General features: G+C 38.7%; 1 protein-coding gene across 2 annotated transcripts in view; it reads right to left on the reverse strand.

The window, feature by feature from the left end:
• Nucleotides 1-2350: 2350 nt before the first annotated feature.
• MAML2 (mastermind like transcriptional coactivator 2) overlaps nt 2351-16705 on the reverse strand; it is a 345270-nt gene continuing 330915 nt past the window's right edge. Inside the window, exons 3-5 of one of the 2 annotated variants that reach the window (XM_029957202.1) lie at nt 14986-15189; nt 9708-9819; nt 2351-6157 (exon numbers count right to left, since the gene is read on the reverse strand). In XM_029957202.1, coding sequence (XP_029813062.1) covers nt 5142-6157; nt 9708-9819; nt 14986-15189 — 1332 coding nt within the window. In that variant the 3' untranslated portion in view covers nt 2351-5141. The remainder of the gene's footprint in view (nt 6158-9707; nt 9820-14985; nt 15190-16705) is intronic. The other variant, XM_029957203.1, reaches the window with a different exon arrangement.

Raw genomic sequence — 16705 nt, forward strand, 5'->3', positions numbered from 1 at the left:
TGTGGTTTCGAGCCCTGTGTTGGGCTCTGTGCTGACAGCTCAGAGCCTGGAGCCTGCTTGGATTCGGAGTCTTCCTCTGTCTCGCTCTCTCTGCCCCTCCCCACTCATGATCTGTCTCTTCCTCTCTCTCAAATATAAACATTAAAAAAAAGAGAAAGAAACAGAAAAGAACCACGTTTTGATGCCATGATTGACCTGTGGGATTCAGCTGTGCCTAAACCCAGACCTACCTTGTAAACTTTTCAGTTTTGTCTACCAGTAAATTCCTTTCTCTAAGCCCATTTGACATGTATTCTTTCCTTCCTTCTTTTTTCCTTTCTTCTTCATTCCCTTTTGCTGAAAGAGCCCTAAATATCATAAAAAGCATCTGTGTGCTCATGCATATTCTGGAGCTAAAGATAAGTTACATTTGGTTAAAAGAGAACTTAAAATGCTATGTATGTAAATAAACAAAAGCCCTCTTTTATTATTATTGCATATAAGGCAGTAACAACAGCATTTGTTTTTAAAGTGGGTTTTTTTTTTTTTTTTTTTTGAGAGAGAGAGTGAGAGAACAAATGGGGAAGGGGCTGAGCAAGAAGCAGAGAGAGAATCCCAGGCAGGCTCTACTTTCAGCATGGAGCCCAATGAGGGGTTCAATCCCATGACTGTGGGATCATGACCTGAGCCAAAATCAAGAGTTAGGCACTTAACGGACTAAGCCACCCAGGTGCCACCAGCATTTTGTTTTAAAAATCTAAGATCAGTGTGTTTTGTTAATTCTCATGCTACAATATTTTAGTTATGCTATCACCACCAATGGAGTTGGTACTAGGGAACTACCTGTACTTTCTCTATTACGGCAACATAGGAAGTATACCTAAAAGATGTTACACTATCCTTTTAACTCAGGAACATTCATAATACACCCATGGCAGACACCACTCAAAGTATTGGTTTCCTCCTTCCTAGCAGGCAAATATTTCTTTATGAAAGGAAAATGACCTTTTAATATCGCATTCCTGCTTTTGACCTTCAGGCAACTACATCATCTACATTGCCTATTTTGTCAGCAACCTCGTTCTGGCTCCCTATGATGAAATCTCTTTTTCATATGACAATATTAAAGGAGATGGGTTCTCTGTTAAATAAAGTTGACTGATAATCTGAAGATTTTCAAAAGGTTGAATAGTGATTTCTTCATTTTAAAAATAATGCTATTTGAGGTTTTTTGGTTTTTTTCTTTTGGTTAATTTTCTACTTGCCTTTGAAAAAAATCATGGTTTTCTAGTTGAAAAGGGATATAGAGCCATTTCAACCCCACACTCTCATTTTTTGGGTGATAAATCACAGTCAGAGAGATATAAAATGGAAATAGAAGGTAAAATGTTTAAGAATTTGAATTTCTGGGTAGCTCACTTGATTGAGTGACCAACTCTTGGTGTCCACTCAGGTCATGATCTCAGGATCATGGGATCAAGCCCCACGATGGACTCTGCACTGAGCAGGGAGCCTGGTGAAGAGTCTCTTTCTCTCTCCCTCTGCCCCTCTCCCCCACTTGCACTTGCTTTCTCTAAAATAAATAAATTTTAATAAATAACCAAAAAAAGACTTTGAACTGCCTTTAGCAATTGCAGCCAGGGAAGAAGCAGAGCTTCTGGCTTTTTCACACTTCTTTTACTCTCTCATGTGCTCTGCTCAGGTCTACTTCCATGGGTACCTACTGGGATTTGTAGGTAATTTTAGAATTTTACCTTTCTTTCTCTTAATTTGTGTGTATTTTATTTTTTTTTTAATTGATGTCGATTTTATTTGTTTACTATTGAACTTTCTAGAGTCATTGAACAGGGACTATATAAAATGTCAATTTTATTACTGCTCCATTAATACACTGCTCCACTAATGAAAAGGATAATGTCACACATCCTTCTGGCAGAGGGGAAATGGACAACGTATTTCAACAGGGGAGCAAGAACATTCAGTGATAGGGGTTCCCATTGCCCCCACCCATCTTTGTTAACCCTTTTGCCTCTCAAGAGGGAATGTGTAAATATGTTCAGAGGCTGTGTTTACCTGGCCTAGTGTTTGCTCAGACTGGTCTCAACAAATGCCCAGGCAAAGGCCCACCATGCCTGAGAATTAGGGAGTGTTTCTTCAGTATTGAGTAGTGTTTTGCGTATAGGATCTTTATGCAAACTTTCTAAGTGAACTAAAGAACATTGAAAGGAGACAAGACAGCATTTCACTAGTATGAGAAGCTTCCCAGAGAATAAATCTGCCCATCACTATTAATAGTTCTTGGAACTTTCTGTGATACAGCAACAATATTGTTGGTGACTGAAAGTATGATTTCATACAAGAGAACCACTTCTGAATTTTTTAAAACTATTTTTTAACACATGAAATTACACACAATACAAAATACTTGTTTTACAACTTGGAATCTTTACAGTTATGGGTACAGTTACAGTAATGCAAGTAGTATTAATGCATTCATTTAGAGCAGAGTTATTTATCTTCATTGGGCTTAACAAAAAGCCAAGAATGAATTATTTGCTAGCAATTTAGCTTTCTAGTCTTTGAATAAAAAAAAGGAAAATGCCTTCTACCTCCTGTATAATATGTCAGAATGATAAACAATGCCAACAATTAAGTAGTCTGGTATTTCTATAAATGGGAGATTGTATTCCAATAGCTTTTAAGTTGTAAATCTTAAAGTTTTAGCTACATTATGTCTATCAAATTGTAATTATCTCAGCTCTCAGGAAAATTACATCATCTTTGGTAATAGGCTGCCAAAAAACAGAAACTATGGACTACACCATTTTTTTCCAAAGAATCCTGTATTTTAATGAATAGCTGAATAAATAGACATTAATTATGAAATTCACATTAAGATAGAAGAAAATCTAGACATTCTGATTGCTTTATCTCTTAAATTTGATAGCTACTACAAAACATACTATTTATGTTAGGGTAAAAATAAGCTGAATCACAGGAGTGTACCTGGGAAGTGCTGGCAGATATATACAGTAACATGGAGGAGTCATAAAATTAAAGTGTTTATATGTACATATTTTTTTCCTTTCTTTGCATGGAGAAACACTGTTTTATAAAATGGGAAAAAACACAGTAGATCACATGCAGCAAGAACCAATACAATGTGCACAGCAGTATAATCAAATAAGACGCAAGAACTTACGGGTTTAAAAAAGAATTTGGGATCAGGGGAAAAAAAGAAAGAATTGAAACCTGGAATGCTTTCTTATTAAGGTTTCAGAATATAAATTTGTCTAACAAGCCTCTTGACAGTTTCTCAAAAGTTCTCACTTGACCTCTTATGGTTTAAATGTAGGACTAAAAATAAACCATCATATTATACAAAACTTTGTATATTAGCATACAAAAGGTAACAATTTACTTTTTGTATAAAATATAACCTTTTGATAGTATATTTATTTCACATATGTATAAATATAACCCAAAGAATATGTTTTAAGTATTTCTACCAAAATATTCTTTACAAAAGTTTACAAAACAAGTTATTTATATTTACAACCTAGCACAGAAGAGATTCTGGGCCAGTGACGTTGGTATTGTGTAAAAGAAACAGAGCGCTTCTAGACATTTCAAAGATTGACAGAGGGCTTTGCAGAACTTTTAAATTTGATCTTTTTAGAACAGATATTTAAAGACTTAGTTGTGAAACAACTTCAGTTAAATTACATTTGGTGATTGAATATGTGGATGTGTAACTAAAAAGGCTGAAGATAACCTATGTTCTTCTGTAACGAGAAAAATAATAGCAATATTTTTCATCCAATCCAAATCAGCACACATCCTCCTGATTTTACAGCTGATCTGAGTGTGGGCACTGAGGTTACATGACTCAACCAAAGCGCTTTCTTTGATACAGTGCTCAGCCCTGAGGGAGAAGACTTGGATATGAAGGGTCAATCCCTATGTGGTAAAGACACATCACATCAGGGAGCAAAGAATGAATGGATTGCTACATTCTATTTAGCTGTTTACCTAAACAATACGCCCAAATCAGGACAGATTGTTTTCTCTCTCAATTATGCTTTCCTTCAAACCCTTTGAAATAGACTGTACCCATCCAGACCCACCATTTCTTATCCTGATCTTCTGTGTCTTATCTCCTATCAACACAAGATACTTTCTTATTTCAGTTTGCTTACAAATCTGTCTCTGGTCATCAAAATAAGCAGGGAAGACAAGGCTCAATTTCATTCTGTGAGGGAACTAACCAGCAGGCATCATCACAATAGGTAACACCCCAGGTCATTCAGGGCTAAATAAATCTCCTTTATAGCATTGTCCAATGGGATGTTTTCCTTTTTTAAATAGTGAAATCTGATGCAGACAGAGATACACTAATATTTCAGTATGAGTAGGACAGGTTGTGATTATATCTAAGACTTGGAAATGGATTTAGAAATTGGTTGTGGAAGCCCTGATAAAGTTGGATAGCCCTGCAATCTTGTTTCATCACTAGACACAGCATGTTGCTGAAGTATAGCATATGTGGGAGTATTGACAAAGTGAGAGGTGAACCTGGGGAAGAAATTCTTATAATCCACTGGCTGCTCTCTAGTTTCTCTGGCTTTCCCCTACTTAGGATACCGTTTGGTGACTCCAAACAAACCTATAACATTTCAATCTACCCTGGAAGTTTTAAGGAAACTAAATGAAAAGACAGGGTGGAAAGATTAAATCACATTTCCATCTATCTATTAGAGCAAATTAAGGAATTTGTTGCTTGCTGCTTGGAACTAGTACCTCCATGTGACATGGGGTTTAACAAGCTACAAGGTCTATTACTTTTCTTTCAGGAAGGAAAGGAGCTTAGGAAGCCTATTTTACCCAACTAATTATATATCAACATCACAGTTCTGTTTGGGTAAACTGGATACTGTGTCCTGGAGTTTAGACAGGGAAAGGTGATCCCAACATTTTACTTTCAGGGTTGAGATTTAAAACAAGTGTTTGAACTGAGCACTATAGTTACTTTCCACTTCCACTTTTAAGCCAAGTTGTCTTCATATCATCCAACTGAAAGTCAAGAGTTTGGCCTTTACAGAGTCCTTGTAAAATACTGCCTTTTAGTGCTTAGAGTATATTAATTGTCCCTCTCTTCTCCTTTAGGAGTTGTTACCCAGAATTTCATCAAGATTGATGTCTTTCATCCAGTCATCATTACCAGGCTCTGTCTTCAACAAAGAGTCAATGAAATCAGCATCACTGTTCAGGGCAGGGCCCATGTTATCAGTTTGTTGATTGAGAAAGTCAAAAGCTAAGTCACTGCCATGGTCAGTTCCTTGAAAAGCCCTGGAACTTTGGTTGGGTGAAGGAAAGTTGCCTGGTGTCATGGATGGTGGCTGGCTTATGCCTGTCCTCGGCTGACTCAACCCTGTTCCCGACTGGTTCAAATTAGGCAAGATCTGTGTGCTCAGCTGATTGGGTCTGAGATTCAGACTTCTGAGTGGACCCATGGTTTGTCCATTTAATGTTTGGTTCATTTGGTTCATGGGTCTCATTTGCACTGCTGGTGTTAACTGGTTAGGAGGGGCCGCTGCCCTCTGAGGAAACTGCTGGCTGCCAACTGCCTGCTGCAGTGACTGGTTTGGAGTATAGGCTGCAGGTGTACCTGTGGGGAAGTGGACTGCTGTGGACTTCAGGGCTTCCTGTTGTTTGGTTGCTGTGTCTTGAGAGGCCCAGTTTGGTGTGGTTGTGCTGGATGTGATCATAACATTCGATGTTCTCTGTGCTGGCATGCTTGACATGCTGTGGGTTAAATTTGGTCTTAATTGTTGCGAATTGCTAACAGGTCCAGCTCCAAAAGTGGCCACGTTGTTATTATTACTTGCCCCTAAGGTAGGTGGCCGTGGCATCAGAGGATTGTTCGGATTTGCTATCAATTGGTTTGGGTTTCTCTGTTGGGTCAACTGATTGATTCCTGAAGTGACGCTGTATGTGCCAGGCTGACTGCAAGGCAGATTTCCATACATCCCCATATTCTGAACTGCTGTGGGTAATGATGGCATTCTTGTCCCATGGGAAGTAGACATAAGGCTGGAATTTGGAGTCAAAATGGTATGTGTTGAAACTGGGTTTGCCAAAGCCTGGTTAGAGTTTAAAGTCACTGTTGATGAGCCACCTGAGAAAAAGAAGACAATTATATTAGTTTATAACCACAGGTTATCTCCTCTGTTATAGCAATTTGCAGTAACTTATCAACTCTGAATCTGTTTTCAGGTGAAGGAACAAATAAAGAGAAATAATCATCATAGGTATTATATAAAAGAAGTCAGACAGTTTGTGAGCGAAGTATCACTTAGGTCATCCCTTGAAGAATTTATATATTCTAGAAAAAAGGTGACACTAAAATGGCTCTAGTTTTTAGGCTTTACTTTATTCCTCTTCTGGAGTCTTTGAGGAGAGGTGGTAGTCAATATTTATCCCATTTGGAATTAGCTTTACTCTGTTCTGAGACCAGACTAAAACTGATTAGCCAGCTGTTGTGAAATCCAGGCCACAGGTTAACTCAGGGTCTCAATAAGAAAGTGTGGATGAATCCCATACGTGGCTATTAGATTAATATTCCAAATCTGTGGCCTTGAAAATCATGTGCAGTTATCCATCTACATTATCCCCATTCAAGAAGCTTCTAGGAATGGCCCCCAAGTGTCCAAAGGGTAAATTCCCATCTCTTTAAACATCTAGAATTCAAGGTATTCCATGCTTTGCTGTTTATCTCCATGTGGAAAGCCTTCTGCTCCAGGAGGTATAGTAACTATTACAGTGTTATTCACATACCATGAGCTACCTTTGATCATGCTATTTCCCTCTACTATGATGCCCTTCTTAACTCGATGAGCCCTACTTTTTCTTCAAGGCTCAGGCCAAAGTCTAAGCTCCTTCATTAAGTTTTCCCTGATATTCCAGCCTGCTCTTTCCAGCAGGATTTGCTCTTTGAAATTTTCAGTCAGCACTTAGTTAGCTGTTGTCTTAGAAAACCCACAGAACCCCAAAGTAGAACCATCAATCATAGGCTGTCAAATAGGGAGGCTCCACATATCAAATAGTGATTAGTCAAAACATTAAAGTATTCCTAACTTGGGGCAGTTAAAGTCATCCGGGAAGACATCTTGAGAAGCAAAACTGGAATGCCAAAAGGATAAAAGTTAGTGCCTTATAGAGGATAATTTCCATGGGGAAAAAATTTTCACCTGTTTTGTTCACTGTCATATTCTCTAAGCCTAGTGGATAGTGCAAAGTTGGTATTCAGTTAGTGTTGACTGAATGAGTAAATGAGAGATTGAAGTATATGTGTAACTTGGAGAAAGATACTCTTTTAAAGTACTCTCCCTGCAGAGATGCAGGGAGGTCCTGGGAATCAGAAATACTAAGAAGCAAGAATTAGACACATGTAAAAATCTCAGAACAGCAGTGTGTGAGGAGAACATGGCTGTAGTTGTAGCCCCAGGGTACCCTGGCTGCTTGGGATAGCGAGCAAGACACAGGGCCAGATAGACTGAAGTCCTTGTTATTTTCTTAAAATATGTCTCCACTAGACTACATAACCCCTGAAGGCAGACTGAGCAGAGCCCTGCACTGGTAGGGCAGTGAGAGTTTAATAAAGAGGGATCAGGGTCAGGTATGAGATGCTTGAACAGCAAAGAGTTCACAGACAGCTGATGAGGGTAAGCAACATCATGTTGGTATCTAAAAGTTTCATGAGAAGGGAAGTAACACTATGAAAGTGCTATGGAAAAGAATTTAAAGACTTTAAAACTCATTCCCTCTAGTTGTTCTCTACTTTGACAATATGCCCTGAGAAGGTTTAGGAGGAGGGCAATATTTTTAAACAGACAGAACTGGGAGAATTTCCAGGAAGGTCACAAAACAGTAATCACAGTTACTATTTAGAAGTTCCTAATGCTTGGTTAAAATTGTTTCATGTGCTTTTCGTACATCATTTCTTATATTAAGATCTGGGCAAGGTAATTATTACTGTACTGAGATTAAAATAAAAAAATGATAAAAAGAGTTTCTGTTGTGTTTGTTGTTTATTTCATTATCAAAAGACATGGGAAGTACAATGCTCTAGAGCAATGATTCTTACCCATTTAGGGGTCAGCAACTGGATGCTAAGGATCCCTTTCTTAGGAAGATGCCTGTATGCACTGTGAAAGTGACCTGCGGGTGCTTACCAGATATCCAGCCTCCCTGCCTCTCTTAGAAATAGACCCTTGATTTTGGAGCAATGTTCCCAGCTTAAAAACCACATTTCCTAAATTTCCTTGGTGATGGAGGGGGCGAGATGAATAAATTCTGGCTAAAAGTAAAAGTTATTAGGTGAGAGCCCAAGAAGCCTGTCTTAAAAAGAGAATCTGACTCATTTGGGAGGCCATTTTACCTTTTCCCTTCTTTCATCTTTGTTTGGAATACGGATATGAAGGATGGACACAAGGGTATTCTACATGTTAAAGAAGGTGGAGCAGAAAGACAAAAGAAACCCGTATCCCTGACAGCATGGTACAGCCACCAAACCAACCTGAAACTACTGTCTTTAAGATTCTTTTATACGAATGGGGAAAGGCCAAACACCCATCCTGAATGTTGCAGAATATTTCAAAGGGCTCCTAGCTTCCCCATGGCCACCGATAAGCCATAGTGCAAGAAGCCATGTCCCAAATGAACCTCCATCTTGTCTTTTAACCACCTTGAGGACAGAATCAAATAGAGAATCCAGTTTGGAACTTGAGACAAAGTAATCTTATAGGGTGGAATGCATATATCTCATTCCAAATTTCAGTGGTAAGACACAGTCTGGTACATTTAAAGAACTTAAATACATTAGAACAATATAGTTATAACCACTAATAACAGGGCCAGAAAATTATTTTTTAAAAACAGGAGTATTCATGGCACCTCCTTTAGATAATCTTCTGTATGCCTTCCTGGATAGATGAAGGTAACAGGTAAAATAGAACTTGGAAAAATTGAGGACAAGCTTAATTTACATGAGAGAGTGCAGAGTTCTGGGCAGATGGGACTTGAATCCATTCTAAATAGGAGAAGGCAAAACAGTCTGGGTTAGGTCTCGGAGAGGTTCTTTTCAGGTTTGGAGAGGGAGCAGAGAGATTTTTAAGGGTAGTGCCCATCACCTACGTTACATTGAGTGACCTATTAGGAGGTGTTACTTTGTATCCTAAATGCAGTCCAGCTTTGATTTTTTTGAGAAACTTCATGAAGACGTCGTTTGCTTTTCAATTACATCTTGGTGGCAGGACTATTTGTCCCAGAGGGACGAGCCCAAAAGCGGAGACAAGAAGATTGGACTTTATGCAACTCCCAAGAGGGAGAAATGTCTGCTTCCCTTAAACGATCTGGGTCTGGATATGTTGCTGGCAGCAGAATGGTTGAACAAGGCAATTAGGAAATAGCCAAGCTCTTTTGAACTCTTAGGGGTAATCTGGAGAGCGGTGAACTTTATGAGTGCAGGATGAGAATCAGCAAGAACTGATGGAAGGAAAAAAAATACAACAGTTTGGTCTTGATCTGAAAGTTAAATGGGAACTAATGAAGGATTTTAAGAAAGATGTTATAGTTCGATATGAAGTGGGGAGAGGAGGAAATATCAAAATGGAACAAGTTTCTTTTTTCTACAGTTACTATTTTCACCACTTTTGAAGAACACTTACCAGAATACTGGGCAGCTGGCTGCATGTTGCCTGTGTTTCTTCTTTGGTCTTTATAATCTGGGGGTGGCCTTGTCAAATGTCTATTTATTTGATCCTGTGGAGCAATTTTCTCCTTGAAAACAAACAGAAGTGAAACCATATTAAGTTGCATGCTTACTTTCCCACTTTCAAACATTTACGGACTGTTGATTCAAAAAAGTAGGTCTATAAGAACAATTCTGCCATCACAGCACTGTATTGCAAACCTTTTTTAGTAGGTCTCAATTCAGAGACAAGTCTTCAGTTTCAACAAATTTCCTCCAGGGAAGTATAATTTCTACTTCTCCTTAACATTCACTGTGTGTTTTGGGTCCAGGAACTAATCTCATTTTCTTTATTTTGCAATTAGATTTCAGTGAAAACTAAGCTCCTGTGATTTTTGAGAGGGTGTTTCTGGTTTTCTTTTGTAGCACACCTGATATGCTCTGGTCCCACGGGGTGTAGAAAGCCTAAGAGTAGGATTGCCAGAGAAAATACAGGACACTTGGAAATTCTGTATTCTTATTTGCTAACTCTGTAGATGTCGGGAGATAACTTAGGAGGAGATGTCAGGAGATAGCTATCAGGTACCAGTAGGGACACTATAAGCACATTACCTCATTTCCCCCCCTCAAACAGAGCCCTTGAAAGATAGGTGTGATTATTCCCACTTAATAGATGAAAAAACGGAAGCTTCCTTAGGCCAAGTAACTTGACAAAGATCACAGAGTGGGAGAACAGAAATCAAATCCTGGGTCAAAGACTCTTGACTCTTTTCCTGCCACACAATACTTGCTTCTCTGTTTCTCTGTGTCCCATTCTCTCAAAGCACAGAAATTTCCCAGGCCCCCTTCTTTTCTTCTTTCTGGAATCAACCACCATTAGATCTTTACAGTAGGTGAGCTTGGGAGATAAAAGAGGAAATAGGTGCATTCTTTTTATATTATCAATGCCCTTAGCCAAAGACCACCAGGAACACACCTACTGGGTTTCTTTCTCATTGCAGCAAGGGAGAATGAATGCACACCATGGGTGTCCAAGGAGTGTCTTGGTACTAGTGTGTTAGAAAGAAGTTATCATAGGATTTGGGCTTTGATTGGATGATTTATGGAGGATCTAAGGAAGCCAGGATTTATTCTAGATTGTAAGCTGTCAGAAAGTAAGGTTGATTCCATCATTGAGCAAAAAAGTAGCCATTACTCATTTAGCAAAAGGGGTGGTATTTTTGTGGGTTACATGGTGACCTTGTATCTATATTTAGACAAAGTTATGAAGTGGCCTTATTTTGTCTCATTTTATCATGGTCTAGAGTAATCCCATCTAAGGTTAATATTCTATAAGCTTGTTTATGTCTTTAATGGTATGGCTGTGAGTGTCATATCAGTTCTTTTCTTTCTCAGCATGGACCAGGAAGTTTTTAGAATTGCGTTATAGCAACTTTGTATGAACCCTAAAGCAACTTTTATTTTCAAAGATAAGCACAACTGGCATAGGTAGATAAAACAATGTAATTATAGAAAAGTCAATAAATATAAAAGAAAACCTTGTAAAGATAGGTGGATAAATTAGACGGAAGCCAAATGTGAACTAATTTAGATCCCACTTAAATCATTTCTTAGTTTCCCATCAAACTCCAAACCTTCTAAGGAGAACAAATCTACTATAAAGGGAAAAAATAGCCTTAAAACAACAACAAATTAAGTTCAAATTCTTGTTTCTAAGATAAAAACTTGAAAGACTCACAGGGTTTTTGGGCATCAAGTAATTCATATAAAACACAATTTTGATGAGCTAAGTGTAAATGAATCAGAAACATATGGATTACATTTCTTTTAAATATGGGTTTACAAATTAAGGAAAAAAGTGGTTGGTGAAACTCTTTATGGTTTTGCCCAAACCCTAAATGTTTAAGAAACAGCTTGAGATGTTCCATGAACCCAAATGCGGTGATGTTCAACCATTCCTGTTATAACTATTATGCAAGCTGACAGTTTTGATTTTATTGCCAAGCATGAGACTTTCTGAATTATTCTTTTTTTCAAAAGCATCTATCTTTTTTTCTCATGGAATTAGGTGTTTCTGCTGTTTAAATTGAAGAAAACTGGATTTGTACATTCAGGCACATGTTTGCATGCGTGTGTGTGTGTGTGTGTGAAAGAGAGAGAGAGAGAGAGAATCAGGCTTTCAGTTTCCCATGAAAGTCCAGATCTCAAATCTGGACTTATTTTTATGTGTATTCAATCTACTTACTGATGTTTTATTGCACGGGGGCTAAATTAGGTTGTTCAAAGGGTTAACAATACATCTCTGGAAGCATGGGTTTCTTAAACTACTTGTTCACAAATGAGTTAGACTTAATGGCCTTGTGTATGGTCTATCATGGAACTGCCATGTTGTCTGTCACTTCATGCTGAGGAGTAGCAAAGGCCAGCCTCCAGCACAGAATGCAGACTGTTCCCATGCCCTCTCCATGCAAAAAGAGGACATTCTCATTCTGTAAGTGGAAACCCACAGGCTATCCCTGGGATTACTTCTGTGCAACCTGAAATGTAACTTATCCACTCATGTCTCATGAACTTGGATCCTATAACTCAACCCAATAACTTGGACCTAAAAATCAGCAAAGAAATAATCTCTGTTGCACTCATCTGTCTTGCTTTGGTGTTGCCATCTCAAAATGTGAAATGCGGATAATTCTACGACCTCACTCACACTCCGATTATAAGGATTAATCCTTCACTACTGTAAAAGCTCAGCATGGTGCCTGACACACAGTAGGTACACAAACTGTATTGGTTATTATGATGCCCATTGTGTTAAGTACTACTCATCTTTCCTCTTTGTTCTTCTTCATTGGTGGGAGAATAATGGAGAGTAAGGATAATGCACATTCATGAGGAAATGTCTCAATTTAGGCGCCTTTCTGGCCTTGCCAACTGACTGGAAATGACTACAAAGCATATGCTAATGTAAATGGTATCAAAGACTATTTCTTCCTGGATATGCTAAAAAAGCACAGGCACCATCAATGGCATCTAAACAAAGAGAAATGTGAAAGGTTTATAAAAATCACAAAACCAACAGCTCATTGTCATTCATCTCTCACAGCTTATGCCAATGCCCTTTGCACCTGTCCCAATGGTGATTCAACTGGAGCCCAATGAGGGGCCAGTGCCAAGACAAGACCCTCATGGTGTGTTTCCTCGCCTTTTAATCACAGCTGAAAGTCTAGAAATTCAAACTCCACATGTTATAATTCTACACATTAGTACTACATTACTACATTAGTAGTACTGGTGGGAAAAATGAAAAGTGTGCCAAGTGCACGAGTCTTAAAGTGTATGTTTTTCTCTTCTATAGCCCTTGTTTTCACACTATGTAGTTAATGAAAATCAAAAAAGGAAGAGAGTGGATGAAATAGGTAGAGTTTCCAAAACTTCTAGAAGATTTATGAAAGAAATTAGTTGTGTCACTTTGTGATCCAGTCGGTGGCACCCCTTCATCTTATACCTTAGGGCAGTACTCAGGGTCACCTGTAAATTTAGCGCTCACTATTCCTTACTCATTCCTCACTACTTCTCACATGCTCTGGACTCCAGACTTTTTGCATTTGTCATTCCTTAAAAATAATAAGTGATTATGTTATTATTTATACACTTCATTACATACTAATGAAGTGTATATTATTTATACACTTCATTACATACTAATGAAGTATATATTGTATATTTCATAATACAATCTTACAGTCTCAAAGCCACCAACAAATATATACCTAGGCTGTACCTTTTGGTGTCTTACCCATCCTCACCTTGGAATGGCAGACCTACCTACTCTATCCATCAGAATTCTATAGTCCTTCAAAGTCAGAGTCAAATTTTACATCTCCTCAGAGACTTTCTTTAATCTCTCCAGGCTGGATTTTAGTTTTCCTCCATTACATTTTTCCTTACTCTGCTTATACTTTATTGTAATGCAAATCTGAGTCTACTGCTCCCTTGTTTAAAGTCCTTTAAGTCCTTTCCATTGCTTTTCAGACAGTGTAAATTCTGATGTATCTGGCCTTTCCTCTCTGGCCTCCTTGCCTATTACTTCCTAATCCTTGTGCATATTCTATGCCTCAGCACAGACTGTAATATGTAGTATATGTTATTGTCTCTGAGTCTTTGAATATACTGGTTCTTCTGGCTTGAATACCCTCCTTCTCTTCCCCCCATCTCCTACGTCACCTTCAGTTGACATAATTTCCGCTCTGATGTGCTTCCCACGTCACAGCATTAATCACATGCCTTACAATTGCCTATTTATTTGACATTCTGTGGGCTCTGAACTCCTTAAGGACAAAGACAGGGTCTATCTTGTTTATAGCTGTTTTCTCACTGTTAATAATTACTGAATGAATTATAGTGCTTATCACGCCCTAGGTTTCTGACTTTTACTACAAAGCTTCTACTTCTACAAATGTTTTTTATTTGGTTTTTTTCACACTTTTGTGGACCTTGGCTCTATTAACCTTGAGATGGTTAACTTTGCCCCTTTTTTCTTTCATTTGGCCAAATCATTTGAAGGGAGAGAATGAAGCTTAGAGATGGGGCTTGGTGTTCGGAGGTGGGAAGGTTTGAACCAGTGCCTGAGTGTATGTCTCAGGATACGGAAGGGAAAGCAGATAAAAAGTGAAGCAGGGCTAATGTTTGGGCAATGCTCAGAAAAGAACCACTTTGCCTTTCTTTAAGGCCAATAGATATGGTGGAAGTGGGGAATATATCTTTAATTTTCTTTAAAAATATCCCCCATTCTGAGATGCTTTATTTTGGAAGCCAAATCTTAAGGTCTGAAACTCCACGCTGGCTTTTGCAACTGTTTTTGAAACTCCTCTATCTCTAAAATCAGTTGAGATTTGAGCTGATTCAAGTTCTGTCCACTATTTCTGCCCCCCAGGGCAGTAGCACAAGAATGATTCCGTTTGACTGTTTCAAATACCCACAGTGGTAGTTCTTAACATTCCTGGGCTGTGCAGGCTAGTGAGGTGGGGCGTCCTGCATTTCAACTGTCCAGCAGCTGGTAAATCAAGTTTGTTTGTTTTTTTTCCCCATAGCACTTTAACTTATGTATAGAATTAGCCTCTCTTACGGCCAGGACACTCTTGCTGGTATCACCAAAGTAGGCACAGAGAAAAGGGCAGTAAATAGAAATGGGCAACAATGGATTCCCTCTGTTAGGCCCATCGGTATGTGCAGGAAAAGTTAGGAGAAAGTTTTACCGCATCAACCAGCATCTGCTGCTGGAGGAGAAGTTGCTGTTTCTGCTCCATGATCTGCCTCTGTAGAGTCTGTTTCTTTCCCATCAATTGCTGATTCAACAGTGATTGCTGGGAGTTCATGTAACCACTTCCGGTGTTTGGATTTGAGCAGGGGTTGGGACTTGGACTGGGGCCTGTGCTCTGGCCTACCACAGAGTGTTGATCCTAAAGAAGAGAAGGGGGTTGGGGGAAGCTACTGTGAATTAGGAGGAAAAAAAATGTAGCACAAAGATCATAAGCTTAGATTCCAAACATTTTTCATCTTGTTAAGATCAAACATGGTTAAATGGGTTGGAGATCAGAGAATTACTTTCTAAATGCAGGAGAAATAAATGCATATTACAGCAACCAAAGCAGCAGAGTTAATGACATTAGGGCACTCGAAAAGCTCCCATACGACCCTGAGGGTGGATGCTCCACATTCCAGAAGGCGTTTATGGAACCTCAAAGAAAACTACCATAAAAACATATGGCAAACCTCTCAATTGCTCGGGAACAAACACATCATAAAGTAACAAGTTCTTCCTTTTCCTTAAAGTTAGCACATATCATTGCTGACCCTGCAATGAAAATTATGTTTCAATTCATATGTTCAAATCTTGAATAAATCATTTTGGTCAGAAGAGGCCCTGTTCTCTGTGACAAGACAGGAAGACCTGTTAGTTTCTGTTTTATAAACACTCTGAATCATGGAAGGGACCTGCCCTTACAGACTTGTTAATTTTGCCCCTGGTGAGTAAGTCAGGAATTTCAGTGTATCAGTCAGTAAAAGAATACCCAACCAACCGACAATGAGAAAGTATTAATTAAAAATTCAACACTGTATATTAGTAATATTGGGTACTGGTGAATTGCCATTTTAATTCAAGGTCTCTACCAATCTTTAGCCACTGACAAAGTCAGGACCTTGCAGGGCAGAGAGCTAAATCTAGCCAAATGTTTTAATGAACTCCCAATGATATGATCAGGCTTGATCTGTACTTTGGTGGAGTTACAAGGACTCTTCCCACCTTGAAGAATGTATCCAGTTAAGGAAGAAATTACATGCTTACATGAAAAAATACAAGAAAGTACATAATCAAGTCTTAGATATGATACAAGTACTAAGTCAAAAGTTGTCACATTTGGATGATATTCACTGGCGAAACAAATGCTCTGGCCTTGCTCCAGAAATTCTGCGGCTATATATTGGGTAACTGGTCAGGTAATTCTAATACCCGTTGATCCAGGGACTGCTCTTTGAGAAACAATGGATTATGGGAGGAATAAAATCCCATGTTCATTCCCCAACTGGACTATCTGAAGTTAAAAGATAAAGCAACTCTTGTGATGTCTGATAAGTAGCCTACATACTCCATTTATGGAAAGTCTCTTCCCTTTTACCTCCCTCTTTTTCTTTAGTTATCTACTAAGCTAAAAACAAAAACAAAAACAAAGGCCACCATCTGCACTGGGGATGTAGAAAATGTGGCCTTGTGTTAGTAATCCCTGGGGCTACAGACCTCACCCACCGCTTCAAAAGCAAAGGGATACAAAATAATCTTAAAGATGACCACCTGCTGAGCCTTATTCCAGGCCAGGCACTGTACTGAGTGTGTTACGTGATTTATCTCATTTAATTCTCCCAACGAAACAATGAGCAAGAACTAGTATTATTGTCGCATTCCTGCAGATGAGAAAC

Source organism: Suricata suricatta, chromosome 11 (genome assembly GCF_006229205.1).
Source record: "Suricata suricatta isolate VVHF042 chromosome 11, meerkat_22Aug2017_6uvM2_HiC, whole genome shotgun sequence".
Classification (NCBI taxonomy): domain Eukaryota; kingdom Metazoa; phylum Chordata; class Mammalia; order Carnivora; family Herpestidae; genus Suricata; species Suricata suricatta.